Source organism: Carcharodon carcharias, chromosome 22 (assembly GCF_017639515.1).
Source record: "Carcharodon carcharias isolate sCarCar2 chromosome 22, sCarCar2.pri, whole genome shotgun sequence".
Lineage (NCBI taxonomy): Eukaryota > Metazoa > Chordata > Chondrichthyes > Lamniformes > Lamnidae > Carcharodon > Carcharodon carcharias.
The window spans coordinates 5,247,841-5,265,266 of NC_054488.1; the positions used below are offsets into that span (position 1 = coordinate 5,247,841).

General features: G+C 40.6%; 1 protein-coding gene across 8 annotated transcripts in view; it reads right to left on the reverse strand.

Moving 5' to 3' along the window:
- LOC121293749 (rho GTPase-activating protein 44) overlaps window positions 1-17,426 on the reverse strand; it is a 366,274-nt gene that overhangs the window by 20,228 nt on the left and 328,620 nt on the right. For 5 of the 8 annotated variants that reach the window (XR_005946595.1, XR_005946594.1, XM_041217014.1 and 2 more), the window contains exons 17-19: window positions 5,173-5,394; window positions 719-1,165; window positions 287-432 (exon numbers count right to left, since the gene is read on the reverse strand). The exons of 1 other annotated variant lie outside the window; for it this stretch is intronic. Coding sequence is in view for 5 of the 7 variants with exons in the window: in XM_041217014.1 (XP_041072948.1) it covers window positions 287-432; window positions 719-1,165; window positions 5,173-5,394 (815 nt within the window). In the remaining 2 variants the exon portion in view is untranslated. The remainder of the gene's footprint in view (window positions 1-286; window positions 433-718; window positions 1,166-5,172; window positions 5,395-17,426) is intronic. 2 more of the 8 variants (XM_041217017.1, XM_041217018.1) reach the window with 2 other exon arrangements.

Below are 17,426 nucleotides of genomic sequence, written 5' to 3' on the forward strand. Positions count from 1 at the left end.
AGATCACCGCTGCCCGGTTGGCAATGGTGTTAGCTTGTAAAATTTTCAATCATTTGCCACGTTATGCTATGAATTTATGTCACATTATAGGAAATGTCGGGGGTGTATTTGGCTTAATTTTGCAGCACCAAACAGCATTTTCAGGGACTCAATCTGTGAACTGATAGTGCAGAGGAAATGCTGCTAGGGTTTCAATGTCAGTTTGCTAACTTAAGTATTGCTAGCACACAGCAAGGAACAATATTTAACAAACATTTTTAAAAAAAAGGCAGGTGTCCCTTCTCACCTTTCCTCAGTGTGTGGGGGCTGTGTTCACTGGCGAGCTGACCTGTGGCAATGCTTTGCTGGAGGCTGCTAGAGGAGGTCACATGGTCAGAAACAGGTCTGCCTTTCTGTCCAATCACAGGTGAAAGCTCTTTGCCTTTCATAGCGCTGAAGAGGAAAGATATGGATTACTTGCAAACATATATTCCTTCAGCATATACTGGCTAAAATACAGCAGGTGCACACTGATACAAAGCCTTTTCTATCAAGCTTGGTTAGCTAACTTAATAATAAAACGCACATGCTAGACACATACATTAGCTCTACATGCATTTTTTTATTAATCCTCTGTGAGTTACTTTATCTCAATACAAGTCCTAATGATTTCCATATATGTTTTAACTAGTTTTTCAGAGATACTGATAGCATCGAGGCATGAATTCTAAATATTTACCTAGTCAGCCTGGTTCCTTTGTCTCTGGCACACGCACAGCCGACCCATGGGGGAGGGGCTGACATGGAAGGGTTAAAGGGGGTACCACAAAGGTCGTGCTTGGTTAGGAGTAAAGGGGTTTTGATGTAGACAGGTGAGACATTAGTTTCAGATACATGCGAGTCGGTGAGGGGACTTTGCTTAGGGAGGTGCAGGGAGCACGGCTTAGGGTTCGAGTTGACGTCAAGCTGCTGTGGGGAGGGAGGCTGAGTGAGCAAGGTTGGGCTGTACCCTGACCACCGTTGAGGGGAGGTGGTCTGGGGTACACCCTCAGGCCAAGCAGATGGCTGAGCCTTATGGTATAAATGGTGGGCATGCTGGTGGCAAGGAGAGAAAGGAGGTTTGTCATTCTCTGGGGAAGGGTAAGAGTAGCAGGAATCCAACCAATTGGAAGACAACTCGTCTGTGCTGTAAACACATTTGAAGAGCAACATTTGTTTGGGGAGGTACAAAAAAAACAGGAGGGGAAAAAATCAACAGAGAAAAAAAATACAAGGTTTTAGTAACTCAGACACTGCATGAAAACACACAACAGACATTTGCTGTAAAGCCAACAAAGCAGGTGGCAATAAGGTGGGTGGGTGGGTGGCTGCACAACACACAGTGGACACTAAGGACTGAGCAGTGCCATGCTGAATGTGAAATCCGCTGCAAAATTTTGGGTTTCTATGCATCAGAAGCTAAAACACAAGATGCACATGCATACACTGCACTTCACTTCAAGTTTGCAATAACAAGCCGAATAGTTTTTTTCTAATTTTACTGCATTTTTTTTGTGATTCTGCCGGGTGGTAACGCTTCTGATTTGAGAAAGAAATCAGAGAAACAAATGCTGGAATAAGGAGGTTTACCAGAACAAATTCATTTCTGAATTCTCAGGTACATCAGGGAAAGGCATAACCTACTTGTGACTGGGGTGAGTATTATATGGTGTCTTTAATGCTCTATGAAGTAGTCTATCAGTCACTCAGTTCTATAAGTAATGCCTACCATCTTGCCAGGACATTTAGGATTAGTTAGTAATGAAAGGGCTTAGGGTGACATTACAAAACAGGTGATTTTGATTTAGTAACAGGTTTTAAATCTCTCCAGGTCTAAGTGAAAGTTTGGAGAGATTTATAATGATCAACACTTTCACTCCAAGTCAAAATGCCCCCCACCTTCTGAACTTGCCAGCATCACCCACATTCCACGAACAAATTTTTAAATTGAAGTATTAGCAGCTTTGTTTCTTATCTTTATGAATTTATATCTGGATTGGATTGTCAGCTTTGATTTGCAAATATAAAATGGCCATATGAGAGTTATATAATGCCACAGTTTTAAGCAGATGTAATTTGTAAGAGTATTTTTAGTATCAGTGGTAATGTGAATGTGATGGTAAAAGTGTACCTGCAGTCAGGTGCTTGAATTTTGCAATATTTAAAACAACAACAGCAGAAAGCCTGATAGTCAGTCTTTGCTGTTGCCATTATCAATGAGGACAATAAAAGTTAGTTTCTCCCAATCAGAATTATGGGTTAGGAGGTCAGTCATGATTGTTGATGGGATTTTATTCTTTGCAAAATGAACGATGCTAAAAATTGTACATATGAAGCAGTCAAGTTAAACAGGCATTGCAACATGTGAAAACCACTCAGTGTTGCTGTGCTGAAATTTATGTGATGAAGCTGACGGGTCTGTGGTGGATGGTGAAACTACTATCTCCCATTCTGAGAAATTAATGTCTCTGAGAAAATCTGTAGCTTTCTTTTCAAAGCAGTGAAATTAATGAATAGCATGACATTTTTTTATATCCATTCGTGGGAGTTATTATTGCCCATCCATAATTACCCTTGTCCAGGGGGCACTTTTAAAAGTCAACCACATCGCTGTGGGTCTGGAGACACATGTAGGCCAGACCAAGCCAGCAGATTTCCTTCCCTAAAGGGCATTATTCCCCTAGTGAACCAGGTTTTTATGATAACTGTTTTATGGTCATCATTAGGCTAGTCATTCCAGATATTTATTGAATTCAAATTCTACCACCTGGTGGGATTTGAACCCAAGTCCCCAGAGCATTATCTTGACTCTCTGGATTACCAGTCTTGTGAAAATACCACTACACCACCACCTCCCCCTATCATAAAGAGATAACAATTCCAAAGTTATTGTAATTTGAGGAGAACCAAATTCCATGCAGAAAATTAGAAGTTGGTTTAATGAGTTTTTTTAATGAAAGACAGTAACATTTCAGTATTATTGCAGGATAATAACAGAAGCATTTGAAGAATTCCATTTGACTACTAATGACCACTCTGTTCCCTTCAGATCGTTTAGTATTACATAGTTTAGTTAAACATAGTTATTGGAAGAAATTTCATCAGAAATTAGTGATGCTATATTTTAATAATATTTAGTAAAACATGAATATCTAACTAGCTCAGTCACACAGTAAAAATGGTTCAAATTTGGAGTGTATTATGGTGCTTCAATTAGAGAAAAGTTTTGTTGCAATCTTTAGACAAAATGTGAAGGATTGGTGTTGTGCTTAATTTGTTGGGTGAGTTAAATCACTTTATAACTTTGGTTGCAAAATATCTAACTTGAATTGTAATCGTTTCAAAAAATGGTTCAGTGTTTGAGTGCTCAAATACAGTTCTGAATGAAATAAAACAATTTTGTGCTTTCTACTTTAATGATTTGAGGTGTGCTTTGCTAGGAAATTTGTCACTAGTAAATACAGTCATTATCCAAATTTGTCACTTGCTTTATTTTGAAATACAGTACAGCAAACTAGCCCATTGTAAAAAAGACTAAAGTAACAAACACTGGTTTCTGTATGGAACCATTATACCCCAGGTATTCAATCTTGAGTGCAATTATCTAAATTAACTGAATTATCTGTTTGTTTTTAAAAATGCCAATATGTTTACAAATTAACCTGTAGTGGTAGCTAAATAAAATCACAGGAAAAAAGCACAAAACTTTGATTACTGTTATTTTGTGCCTTTGTGTCTTAATTATATAGAAATTAACAATCTCTTACCCAAGGGTATAATAGACTAAATAGCGACTGCTTATTATTTGGCAGCAGAGCTAGAAAGACTGCACATTTACCCCCCACCCTCATATCATTGCTATAGTACCACACTCTGCATATTAGGAACCTAGGAACAGGATTTTTTTTTTGTCTGTTCTGTTTTTTAATTAGATCATAGCTGATTTGTATTTTAATTCAACTTAATAGCCTTTGTTCCATATCCCTTAACACCCTTTCCTAACTAAAATCTAGCCACTTCCTAGTTCTGTCATTTTCAATCAACCTACCCTCATTAGGGTTTAGAGGAAAGAGTTCCTGATTCCCACAATCCTTTGAGTGTAAAAGTGCTTTCTAGCATCACGCCTGAACAGCCAGACTTTAATTTTAGGGTTACGCCCTCTTGTTCTGGACTTTACAACCAGAAAAAGAATTTCTCTCTATCCACCCTGTCAAATTCCTTAAACATCTCAATTAGATCACCCCCAATCTTCTCTACTCAAGGGAGTACAAATGTAGTTTAAGAAACCAAAATTTATAATTCAACCCTTTTAGTCTCTGTAGTGAATCTAAACTACAGCTCCTCCAAGGTCAACATATTCTCCCTGTGTGCCCAGAATGGAAAGTGGTACTCCAGATGTGCTCTAACCAAAGCATTAGACAACTATAGGATAACTTACAGCTCTGAATTCCTGCCACCTTGAAATGAAGGCCAATATTCCATTAGGCTGTTTAATTATTTATTTTTGCACCTGTCCACTAATTTTTAGCAATTCCTGTCAAACTCTCTCTCTGCTCCTCCCCGGTTCCCGGTTTCTCATCATTTAGAAAATGCTCTGATCTATCTTTCTTAGCTCCACAGTGGATGAACTCACACTTCCCCAGGTAGAACACCACCTGCTAGAGTTTAGCAACTCACTTAATCTATCAATGTCACTTCACAGCATTCAGCTCCGATCTACATTGCTGTCACCTAACTCCCTGTCTGTTATCAGCAAATTTGGATAGATGACTCTCTAATCCCCTTCATTGAACATTATGACCCTATAGGGCTTTTTGTGCTCCTCAAATGAGTACAGTGTTTTCATACTACTGCCCTTAAGAACAGTCACTATTTGTGTGATGTTCTAGTTTTACATACTGCTCAAACAAATGTGACAGTACATTATGCCTTCATAATGCACAACGTTAGGTCCATTAGCTCAGACACTTTTCAGATCACAACATATTAACTAATTTGTCTAATTATACTGATGCACACAATTTGCTGATTCAGCTCACTCCATGTGCTAGAAGCTCAGGTAACAGTCAAACAGAACAGCAGGAGTGCGAGGAGAGGGAAGGAAAGTTCCAGAAGCTCGCTGACACAAACACAGCAGCTGCGACACACTCTTACCTTGCTCGTTCAGCCCCAGGTAGTGGGCCGCTAGGAGGAGGAGTTGGGGGGGGAGAAGAGGAATTTTCTATAGACTGCTCAGGGATTGGCGACTGACACGAAGCAGCAAGATCAGCGGGCGGAGGAGGGGGCTGAGTGCCAGGCGGGGTAGAGGATGTTTTTCGGACAATGGAGGAGCCTCTGCGGGCCACCCAGGATGTGTCCATTACCCTCACACCCATGCTACAGGAACACAGAGACACCATCAACACTTGGAAGAAAAGCACACTAGGCTTCAAAAAAATAGCTTCAGAGGTAGAAACAGAAGATAATTCTTTTCAAAATACATTTAATTACAGTTAAGAAAAGGACAGATTTAACAGTAGTTACTTATACTCCTAAGTTACAAATGATAATCTAACTTTCCCACAATAAATAATGTTGGATCAACAAGTTTTGTAGAAAATATTACCTGTGAATACTTGGTTCAAAGCTTGACCAACAGAATCTTTGCTCCTGACTACTGGACATGGCCTCTTTGCTTAGAAGGAAGTGATAATGATGTTTTGCTAAATAACAGCCACAGCTGCGTCAGTTAAAAACGAGTGCATGTATTAATTATACCTTTCGGGACATCTTTTCATGTCCTGTAGATATAGGGCTGGTACTTGCACATTAGTATAAGGAACTGGAATCTTAACAATGAAGTTTGTAAAATGAATGAATGCTCTGCGCAATGACGACACATGACTTATACAGCAGACTTTAACCAGCGACTTTATCAAGTTTTACTAAGTTTGTATGCACAACAAGCATTATTACCAGAAAGTTAAAGGCTTGAGGTATGATTCTGTTCAGATAAAAATGGAAGAACTCTCTTTTCTAAGGTTAGGAGTATCACACCATTTTAATCACAATCTGTTGCTAAAATTTAGATGTGTCCCTTTAAGTTTATAAGGTGTAATTACTCTGTATTTTTGAATTCACTGATGTGCTGATTGGTTTTAGTAGATTCTAGGTTCAATTACAGATTAAGCTTACACTCTATTCTTTAAAAACATATTTTATTTCAAATATGGATAGTAAAGTTAATTAAAGGTAATAGACATTCTGATTGCCAGCTCAGTAAGGCTTTTTCAGTTGTTGAGGAAGGTTCTGTGTTGTGGATCATTGTCTAAATATTTCTCTTTAGGCCATTCAGAATATAATTTAGTGATTATTCAATGAACTGTGTAGTTTGCAAAATCTTTGTATATTTAAATGATTGCTTTATTTTCTCCTTGTTTTAAAGGGATTATTTTGCATCTATGGGATCTGGTACGTTATGAACAAAATCAAAATGGATGCTTGGCATATACACACACATATCTTACACATACATACCCTAAAACTGTTCACACATGCATGCTGATACACATACACACACAGATATATGCTCACACGCACACACATTCGCAGGAAATAGTATCTCCTTTAATAGACCGAATCATTTTCTGGCATTTGCCGGTATGACAGTGTACTATAATGCTGCCTGTTAATTTTAAATATGTTGTCTAGTGGTCCGTGTTAAGCTAGAATTTAGATTTAGTGGGATTTCAGTACAAATGAAGTTAAAAAGTGCCTCAACATTATTAAAGGCTAAATTATAAAGTAGCTCTCAGTATTGTACACAACCACAATAATACCCCTAGTGCAGCGAGTGACAATTTCTAATTCTTTATTCCAGAGGGTTTACTTACCATCATTAAAAGAAAATGAACCTTTTAAGCCAAGGTTTAGGATAAGGAGTGATTAATTATAAGATCCCATCAAACAGCTAAAGTTAAATACCCAAAATTAGTAATTCTAATTCTTAATTGCAAAGATATAACTCTTGACTGTGACCATTTTTACTAACATAGCACGAATATTAGACAGGCCTAATTCAGCATCTGGAGTTATTAACACTTGTGGCCCTTAAATACTTACTCAGATGTTTAGAGGGCACCACTGGGCTGTTTAACTTCAAACATGGGTGGTCAACAATATAATCCTTCAACACAAAGAGGTGAATGCACTGGCATTGTGGTCATTTATATTCCCCATTCTGCTTTGTCGTTTATTTCAGAAGATACTTACAGAGGCCATCAATGCTCAAAGTAGATTATGGGCCTGAAAATAGTGATATTCTGATCAGCCCATAGCTAACTTGTGTTCTATGTGAAAGACGTGTCACTTGTTGCACTTTTTAAAATGGACCTGTTAAAGACTTATGGCTATTTTCAATATATTGTTCATTGAAAGATTTTGTTTAAATACTGAATGCCCACAATGTCATCGGGAAACAGCGACTTGGATACATTAGTGTGCTGGGCACTCAAACATTCATGGGTGCATGATTGTGTCATGACATTAATTCAGCTACATTGGGCTGGATTTTAACTTTCTGACCTGCTGAGGGATGCCTGGCCGCATTTCTGGAATTTGGAAGATTCAGCAGCGTGACTGCCAGTGGCTTTTTAACTCAGGTCCGGCATTGCCTGGTTTCCCCTGGTTAGAGGGGGCTGGAGTCATGACAACACATAGCAGCTGGTGCCACTATATTAAGGGATCCTGCGAGGGTCAGAATGGGAGCATTGTGAAAAAGAGGCAGCAACTTGACAGATGGAGTGACAATGTGGACAGGCAGCACCGTCCATTTCTGGTGTGTCTGTGGACATCGTGCTGATAGCTGTAGGGGCGCAGAGGGAGACTGTTCCCTGTGGACAGGAAATTGAAACCTACAGCAGAGAACAAGCGGAGGCAGCTGGAGGGGGGAGGTGATGACAGAGTGGTATTGTCACTGGACTGGTAATCCAGATACCCAGGGTAATGCTCTGGGGACCCGGGTTTGAATCCTACCACAGCAGAAGGTGGAATTTGATTTCAATAAAAATCTGGAATTCAAAGTCTAATGATGACCATGAAACCATTGTCGATTGTCGTAAAAACCCATCTGGTTCACCATGCCCTTTAGGGAAAGAAATCTGCCATCCTTACCTGGTCTGGCCTACATGTGATCCACACAATGTGATTGACTCTTAAATGCTCTCTGAACAAGGGCAATTAGGGATGGGCAATAAAGGCTGGCCTAGTCAGCAATGCCCACATCCTGTGAGCAAATATTTTTAAAAAAAGGTTGCTGAGCTGGCCAGAGGCAGGGGTGTTGTCTCTTGCTCTTGGATTGTGCCACAAGAGGTTTAGTAATCACATTAAGTGGCAAGTCATACTCAAGTACAGACTCTCTGACTCTGTCTCCACCTGCACATCATTCCTCAGACAACAAACCTTCCAGGTGCATCCATTGCTCTCTCTGTCCCACATCCCCATCTGACCAGCTGCCACAAACTCTCACCCTCGTCGTATTGCAATGTCACACCCATCCCTCACAGTGATCCTCCACGAATGCTGTCCTTCCGTACTCTTAAAATATTTAAATTCCCACATTCATGAGTTTCTTTGTTCTCTCCTTGCAAGAAAAGCAAGAACAGACAAGGAGGGAGAGGTAGAGAACAGAAGGTGGGCCTCCAGTTATCGGCATATTGACATCTGTGGAGGAGAAGGTGCTGGGTCTCTAAATGCCTGACCACTGGAGATGGCTCTCAGCTACAATGGTGACAGAATTAAATATAACACAGTCAAGCAGTATAAAGCACTCACTCATGTTGACCTGTTGTCAGAGATCACCAAAGTACAATCACCTGCATAATGGTCACTTGGACCCCTCTCACCTTACAATTCCAATTCACGTCTTGCATCTTTCACAGCTCCTGAAAGCATCCCTCCGAGGGCGGTGCCAGAGGAGGATGAAGACTCCTCAGTGGAGGTTACTCAATTTGAAGATGCACAACCACGCACCTCATTTGTACCTTCCACCGCTCGGATACACACAGCTCAGTTGGACCATCGAGACAGGTAGTTGTGTTGTCACATGGTGAAGCACACATCAGAAGTGAGTGGGAGCAGGTGGTGGATATAGGGACACCAGTGGAGAGTCCCCACTGGAGGATGGAAGACCTTTCCGTGCTCTGCTCGGCTGGGCATAGATACTGAACCTTGGGAGGGGGGGTGGGATTCATCGGCAAAGAAGGCCACTCCAATTGATGCAGCGTCTCTTTGACCATCGCCCTACATCTCAATGAAAATTGTGGTTGTGCTCAGAGCGTAAATCACCATTTCTCTCTTACAAAAGGAAGAGGCAGAAAACTTGTAAAGAGAATTAGATTTATAGCTTTTACTTGATAGTCCTTGGAAGACTTGTAACTAAGTAATGATCAATGGACTATGTCAAGTTTGTGCTGTAATATCTGCTGCATTTTTTGAGTGTGGTTTTGCTCTGCATTATTTTTTGTATTTCATGTCATGGGTGAAGGTCCCCGCAGCAACGTACATACATTTGGAGAACATAAAGTAACTTGGTTCTATATCTAGATGACGTGTTAGCTACACACTTAGGGCCGGCTTGATCGGGCGTGAAATAGTGAGCGATGATGGTGGACGAGTGTCCTAAAGTCATCACGCACTCGCACGATATTTTGGTCGGGAAGCGCCCACGAGAGTCGGCAACGCACCTGCCGACAATTAAGAAGCCTATTAAGTACCTTAATCAATTAATTTAAACAGATCTTTCGCCACCTGTCCAACCTCACGCTTGGCTGGAGGGCAGATCGTCCAGGTGGCAATTCATCCACAGGCACGATGAGGCTTCCACAATTAAGTAAAAAATAAATATATATTTTTGGGCAGAACTTTTATTCTGTTCATTTTATTGGGTTAGTCCCACGCTGGGACATTTTGTTTCAGATTTTAAAAGTCTTTATTTTTAATTTAAAGTCGCTCAGCCCCCTGCCCTCAGGGAGGCTTTCAGTGTGTGCCCCCCCCGCCCACCCCGCGGTCCTCCTGCCCCCACCCCTGCAGCACTGAGCTTCTCAACCAGCGTGAATCAGGGTCGAGGGCCGATGGTGGGTGGGGGGACTGTTGCTCCGGCCACTCCCAGGCCTGCCCACCGCGTCCGCCCGATCACCCGAAAATCCTGCCCTTAGGCCCTGAAACGGAGAGATGGTGGTCACCCCCCCCCGGACTCAGTACCACAAAACCGTCAAGTGAAATTATCAAATTACAAACTTGCAAAATTATAACATTCCATACTTCACTGTCAATAGCAGTTTTAAAAAATGCTAATGACTTTCTTGATTTAATAAAATGTGTTAACTCTTGCTATTGGCTGGCTGCAAAAAACATCAAATTTGTCCTTTGTTTCATCTTTTCTATTGCGTGTGAAAGATAAGACTTAGGGCCGGCCTGATTGGGCGTGAAATAAGACTTCTCTTACAAATTATGGGAGGAAAAACTACACCAGATATGATTATTATAATGAATGGTTTCATGGGACAGTTTGTAAAGCTTTGTGAGGCAGATGTCGAATATTTACCGGGCATGCTTTTACAGAAGTGGTCATTGGTCTAGTGATGCCTCATGAGTTCAAGGCGGGATCAGGTTTTGTTACACACATCATTTGTACAGTGCTTACAACTTATCCAATTAAAGGCTGATTAAGGGGTTCACGCCACTGCTGGGACATGGGTGGCTCATGCCAAGTATCCAACCTGGCAGATTTCACTATGTGGGCTGGTGGCAGGAATTGGGGAGGGGGGGGGGTCTTCTTAATGGGGCCTTGGAGCTCATCAAGGGCCTCTCCCAGACATTCCACCTCCCCCGTGTTTCCCCTCCCCTCCTGCCCTGTCCACTCCACTTGCCTGGCCTGCTAACCTGGTTGTGCCAAAACCCCCCCATCCCCGCTTATCTTTAATTCTGGCTCCATGGCTCCTCGCTTTTGGGGATTGGATGCAGTCCCAGCAATGGTCACCATGCCTGGTGGTGCTGCTGGGACCAGAGAGGTGCCAGCCATTTGATTGGCTGGTAGCTTTCAGAGGCGGGGCTTCCTTGCCGATGAATGTGGATGTCTTGCTCTAAAACAGCTAATGGTACCAAAGCACTTCCTCCCTCTCTCTGATCAATGCAACTGCCAATCTCTCTACATCAGTGTTAATATTTTAATCTACTAAAATATTGTCTATTTATACTATTTTTTGATACAGTAAGTGCGTGTGTGCCTCAATTTTGTGTGCAAAGCATAGTAGGAAATCTGTTACATATTTGACAGGAGTGCACTATTTCCTGTCTACATTCTAGTCTTACTCAATGCTGTTGGAGTAAATTGGATAAAAATCCTTGGATACTCCAGTTCTGCGCTTGAACATAGTGGGATAGGGATTTTTCTTCCTGTAGTTTTACACCTGGGTTTCAACACAATCAATTGAACCAACCCAAAAGGGCAGGGAATTTTAAACATTAAGCACCTTACCAATTACATTTCATGTTTTCTGCTATCTTTTATGCTGATTCAAAATTTAACTTGCACTAGTTAGACCCTGACCACAAAAATTGGCCACACATCCAGTCGTAATTGTGAAAATCTGGCCATTATAATTCCTCAGCAAGGTTCCCGGCACAGGCACTAATAGGCACAGGTTGTAAAAGGCTTTTCATGTCAAAAATATGTAATTTGCCAAGTAAAAACTAGTGTACAACAATTAAACTATTAAATGCTCAAGAATAGATTTTTCTTAGTTCATTTTTCATTGATTTTAAATCATATTATTCACAAGTAACTCATTAAAAATGCTTTTTTTTGTTCAGAAATCCATTCCCAATCAAATTATTAAAACTGCACCACTTTACCACTCTCAAACATACCAACTCACCCAGTATTCACCATGGGCAAACCTCAGGACCAATGCTGAGATTAAATACATTTCTTAAGTGTGGTTGTGATGAATTTAATATTTGAAATAAAACACACTCATTGATAAGAACCCATTTGCTAAATTTGAATTCCTTCAACTACTTAATCCTTTATAATAACAAGCATTTGTATTTATAGTTCCACTTCCAAGACCACATAAGCACTTGGAACTGTCAATGAAACTCTGAACTGACAGGCATCCCGCTGTGATAACAACAGGTTGTGAAATCAGCCATGCAGCACTAATCCTATAACAACAGTCCTCAGGCTTATGTTAACAGACAGAGTGAAATAGAAAGCATCGATTTTTTTTCAACACTGCAGCTTTTTTTAATATATAAAGGGCAAGACATTTAAGTGCCTTGACAGCTTAACAGTTCTCTTGAGAGTTCCAATGAGTTTATGCACTTTTTAAGCACATTTGTGTCTAATTTTAACAATCCCAAAGGGGACTTCACCCTCCCAAGGGTGTCCCAGGATCATATCCAAAGAACTCCGGTAGTTTTAGACTTTCTCCTACCAGGTCTAAAGTGCATAAGTTATGTTTTGAGACATCCACTGGTCAAAATTGGATCTGACTGAGGCAACTTCACTTTAACAGATGCCTGCGTGAACCACAGATGTGCACATTATAACTTGCTGCCATCCCCTGTTCTGCAAAAATGGTGGAGACCAGGTTTAGGGGCAGGACTTCTGGATCTGCGCCTCTGCCACCATTTTCACAAAGACGGGAGCCTCTCCACCTGCACGATAATTCTGGCTTTTATGTATGTGATTATGCAAACTAATTTTCACAAAATCTTGAACTTAAACTAACTAGAACAATTTCAAACACATTTTGAGTGCAATTTACTGACTGTGCCCAGAGCAGAAATTCTACCCCCGGGACATGAAATTAATTTTAAATTATCTTAATTTGGAAAGGGAGAGAGGAATCAAAATTGAACTCACTGCTCTTCCTTACAGGTGAACAATAAGTCATTTTTTACCTTTTACTTATGGAAAGATTTTCTGAGAAATGGTTCTCACAAAGACAGGTATAAATCAGAAAAAAACACATGTAATACCTTTGGTGGAAATTGTAAAAAAAAAATTCCTAGCAAAGTATTGCACCTCAACTTAATGGAATATGAGGCACAAGAAATTCAGGAAACTGTAAGCAGTTCAAATCCAAGTAAAATAAATGAGAGGATAATGGAAAACTGAGTGAAAATTGAAAAACAATGAATAGCTTCAGAGGAAATAATGTGGCAGTTTTTCAGTAAAAGCTAAAAATTCAAAACCCTGATAGAAAACGGTGTGGATCATCATCTGCTCCTTCAATATTGCACAGCAACTCAGAGTCCTGTTTGACTGCAATGTAACCAAGGCTGCAAAGTGTTTATTTTTGGTTCTCCTCATACAAAAAAGAGAAAGGATTAAGCATTCGTGGTACAAATGATAAATCCACAGGGAGCAACCCACTGTCAAATGCATTATAAATGGTACATGTTTGACGATGACTTGTCATCTTGATTCATCCAAAAAGATCTCTGTTCTCTTGTATCTTTGGATTTAGTAAATTACTTTCAATTTGAAAACATGGAGAGATTAAACCAAAATCAATATCATACCAGAGCAACGATGAGGCCAATCAGCATGTGACATGTCAGCTGGGGCAGTGTTGGGGTGCTACAGTTGACCAGTGTCTCTTGGTTAAGGAGGGGAAATCAGCCTGCTCTTGATCTGTAGCCAGTTCCCCCAGTTCCCTCTACTGAAAGCAAATGAGTTGATAGCAGGAGAGGACAGGATGGGGATTTGCTATCGTTCTCACCGTGTTCATAAAGTCTGCCGATATTAAGTAGGCTAATGTATGGAGACTGGAGACTGGGGTGAGTTACTGGGGAGCAGTAGGTGACTGTGGATTAACAAGAAACAAACAACATAGCAGAAGGAGGGTAAAGGTAAGAAACACAGATGGGAAGAATACAAGCGAAAATGTGAGCTATGAACTGATGTAATCTGTTTCACTTTTGCCATGCAGTGCTGAAGGGGCAACATTATCATTTCCAATTGGATTGAGAATATGCTGCAGTATCAGTTTTTATGGTCAGAGCTTATTTCAGTAATAGGTGGCTCACCTCTGCCTCCCCACTATACAGTGAAATATTCACTCCAGCATGCGAGCTCACAAACAACTGTAGCTTGTTAAAGGCAGAATGCAGATAATATCTAAATAACTACTGGACAGATTTTCATGGCTATGGAACAGAGCAGGGGAGTGGGACTAATTGGAAAGCTCTTTCAGAGTTAGTGCAGGCAGGATGAGAAAACTACCCTGAGCTGACCCCTCACCTCCACTGCTGCATTCTGAACGGATTTTACATACTTCATGACTCTGCCACAGTGTGTGTAGATCAGTCAAATAATTCAATTTCCAAGCTAGTTCCAAGAACCTTCTCCATTGCTCTTGCAGGTAGGAAAAATGCAGCTACAATTTTCAGAAATGTTATGGCAACAAGTAACAAGTAAGGCTTCTGGTTAATTGGACTCAGGAAATTACCCCCCATCAAACCAACATTTAATCCAAGTTTAATTCTCACCGCATGATTTAATGCATGCCCTGCTCTCAGCTCCAGCTGCACACATCATTCCTCTTGTCAGGAGTTGGGTGGTGTCTGACATCCAGGCTAATGCATAATACTAGTCTTAATTTGCCAACCAGATGGTGCAACAGAACAGCCCTGGACAACTTTACTTGCCAAATATCCTCACTGGGAAATGTCAGATATAACCATTGTGGGGTGGGGTTTGTAAGAGAATTGCATTCTTGCTGACTGCACTAGGTACAGGATGAGAAAGGAGGCTGGAAGTCTATAGAAGTAGTTAAAAACTCTCCACCTCTCTAACATTCAGAATTCTATGTTCATCCACATTGTGATAGAACAAATACCTCATTGGTGCCTCTAACAACACAATGGCCAGGATTATAGGATCCTTGGACAAACCATCTTCCAACTGCTTAATTCACAGTCCAGCACATGCACACTGCCAGTTTTAGAATATTTACCAACTTGTTCCATGCTTTTCAATACTATTTCAATTCCCAAAATACATTCATTCACAAAATCAGGAACTAGCATGTCAGAAAGATCAAAATTTTCAAATGTGAGTTATGATAATTTCTGTATTTTCAATGTTTTCTAGTTATAAATTGTGTTATTCTCTCTATCTTGGTGACTGTCCCTCTCTCATCTTGTTATCAATAGCCAGTCACACAGATGTATTGAATACAGTACCTTTGGAACTTCCTAAGGCTGCATTAGCAGAAACAAAACAATACTATTTAGAACATAACATAAAGGGTTAAATGAATCAAAGAGCAATTATTGAAAAGGTAGCAGATTCCTGTTAAGTAAAACAAGTGAGTTTGACAAATAAAGTATTGATTTAGAAGCAACTTTTAACAGAAGTTCACATAGACGTGCCTATAACACTTTAACCAAGTAGTAAGGGTCAGAAAATACATATTTTGACAGGCTACCTGCTGCACTGTAAACTTCCATTACTGGTTTCTGATGACAGAGGAATTAACCAGGAAAAGTGTACACTGGCATGTTATGTAGCAATGCACAATCACAGAGGTGATGTAATGCTGCAGTAGTTTGGCTCTCTGACAGGGGTGCCATGGGCTGATGGAGCTTAGGCAAAGAACAGGGTGGTCCAAGTCTGCAGGCAGGCTACCTTCCCCACCCCTTTATTCAGAAGTGACACGGAGGGGATCTGGAAAGCATCTCATAAAAGGGGGCATGACAAATGGAGAAAGGACCTGAACTTATGTGTCACCCTTACCATGTCCTCCCGACACCCTGTTGAATTACTGGAGAAGTGCAGTCGCTGTTACGATACGAGTCTAGCAAGATTCCATAAGCAGCTGCTAATCTATTTATGGTGGCGGTTGAAGGAAGGAATGTTGGTCAGGATACTAGGGAAACTTCCCGTTTTTCTCATAGTGTCATGAGGCAGGACTTCAGTTTAGCATCACATTGTTAAGGCACTGTCAGTGCTGCCCTGATGTATCAACCTAGACTATGTACAAAAGTCCTGGAGTGGGGCTTGAAGCCACAACTAACTCACATGGAAGGAACTGAGGTAACATGGCACTTTAAAATTAAAAGTAAGCTATAATTATTGGGCACAAAATATTGTCAGTTAAATATTTCATTACCCTCAGTGCTGCCACATAAATAAAAACATTCTAAAATTTTTTTTAAAAAAAACACTGCAAATTCAAAAACATCTGAAGTATTTTTTTTAAAAAATGCAAATGGTTCATTGGAGTAAATGTACTAAAGACACATTTAGGAAAGAAAGTAACTTTCCTTTAGATACACTTAATAAACTTTACAGTACCCCACCACAAGAGTCTACGTGGAGATATGCAAATGTGTAAAGGATAACAAATTCAGTATTAGGGTTAACATGTTACAAGGCAGAGTGTGGATTGTAAAACAGACTCTGGCAGACAATTAACTGGAATGAAAAGATTTACAAAATGCTAAAAGCTTATTTTACGCTGATAATTTTAACGTGCTGTATTTTGGTGGAAAGTCAAAAAAGTGCTTACCGCAGTAGCCATGTTGGACAAGATGCAGAACGTGATCTCATGTAATTTGGGCTGTAAACATGGTAAAATGTGTAGTCTGGGCAAGAGTACTCAACTGACATGAATTTACAGCTAAAAGTATTCAGTTAACAGGAATGGAAACAAAAAAGGGACAGCAAGAATGAGGAAGCAACACAAGCACAACAATCCTACGTGGGCAAAGGGTGAAAAAAGATAAAGAAAATTAAGGTGAAGCTAGTGTGAAATGCCTGGACAATTCACATCACAACACAATTGGAAGCCACGCGGAAATATCCACATTAGCACACAGCAGCCTTACTGTATGCATGCAGTAAAAGTTATAAAATACTGAAAACTTATACAGTAAATACTTACAACTTAAGTATTTGAGGAAAGAAAATAAGAATATACCAAGAGTACACCATTCTCTTTCACCAGTTTTTCTCTTCTGTGGAAAATACTGCTTATGTGGGAAATGGTTCTAGGGAGACCAGATAACCCCTAGCACTTTGCCCAAGTGGTCTTTACTCATATGTGAGCCTTGGTAGTCTATTCAAAAGGGTGGGGGGGTGGGGGGGCTCACATCATAACCAAGCCCAATTAAGTCAATAGTAACTGGCCTCACATGCATGCATTTCCAGCAGAGCTCTGTGCAAGGATAGGAACCTTGGCTGATTTTCCCTTCCCTAACCCAGGAGCACTGGGATCTGTTGCAGCATTCCTGCTGTTGTCCCAGCTTGCTCAGCGCAGACCAGGAATTGAACCTGCCAACTTGCTGGCCTGTCTAGCTGAGTGACTCACTTGGATGACCCGCAGAGCCAACTGGGGAACCATTTTTAATCTAGG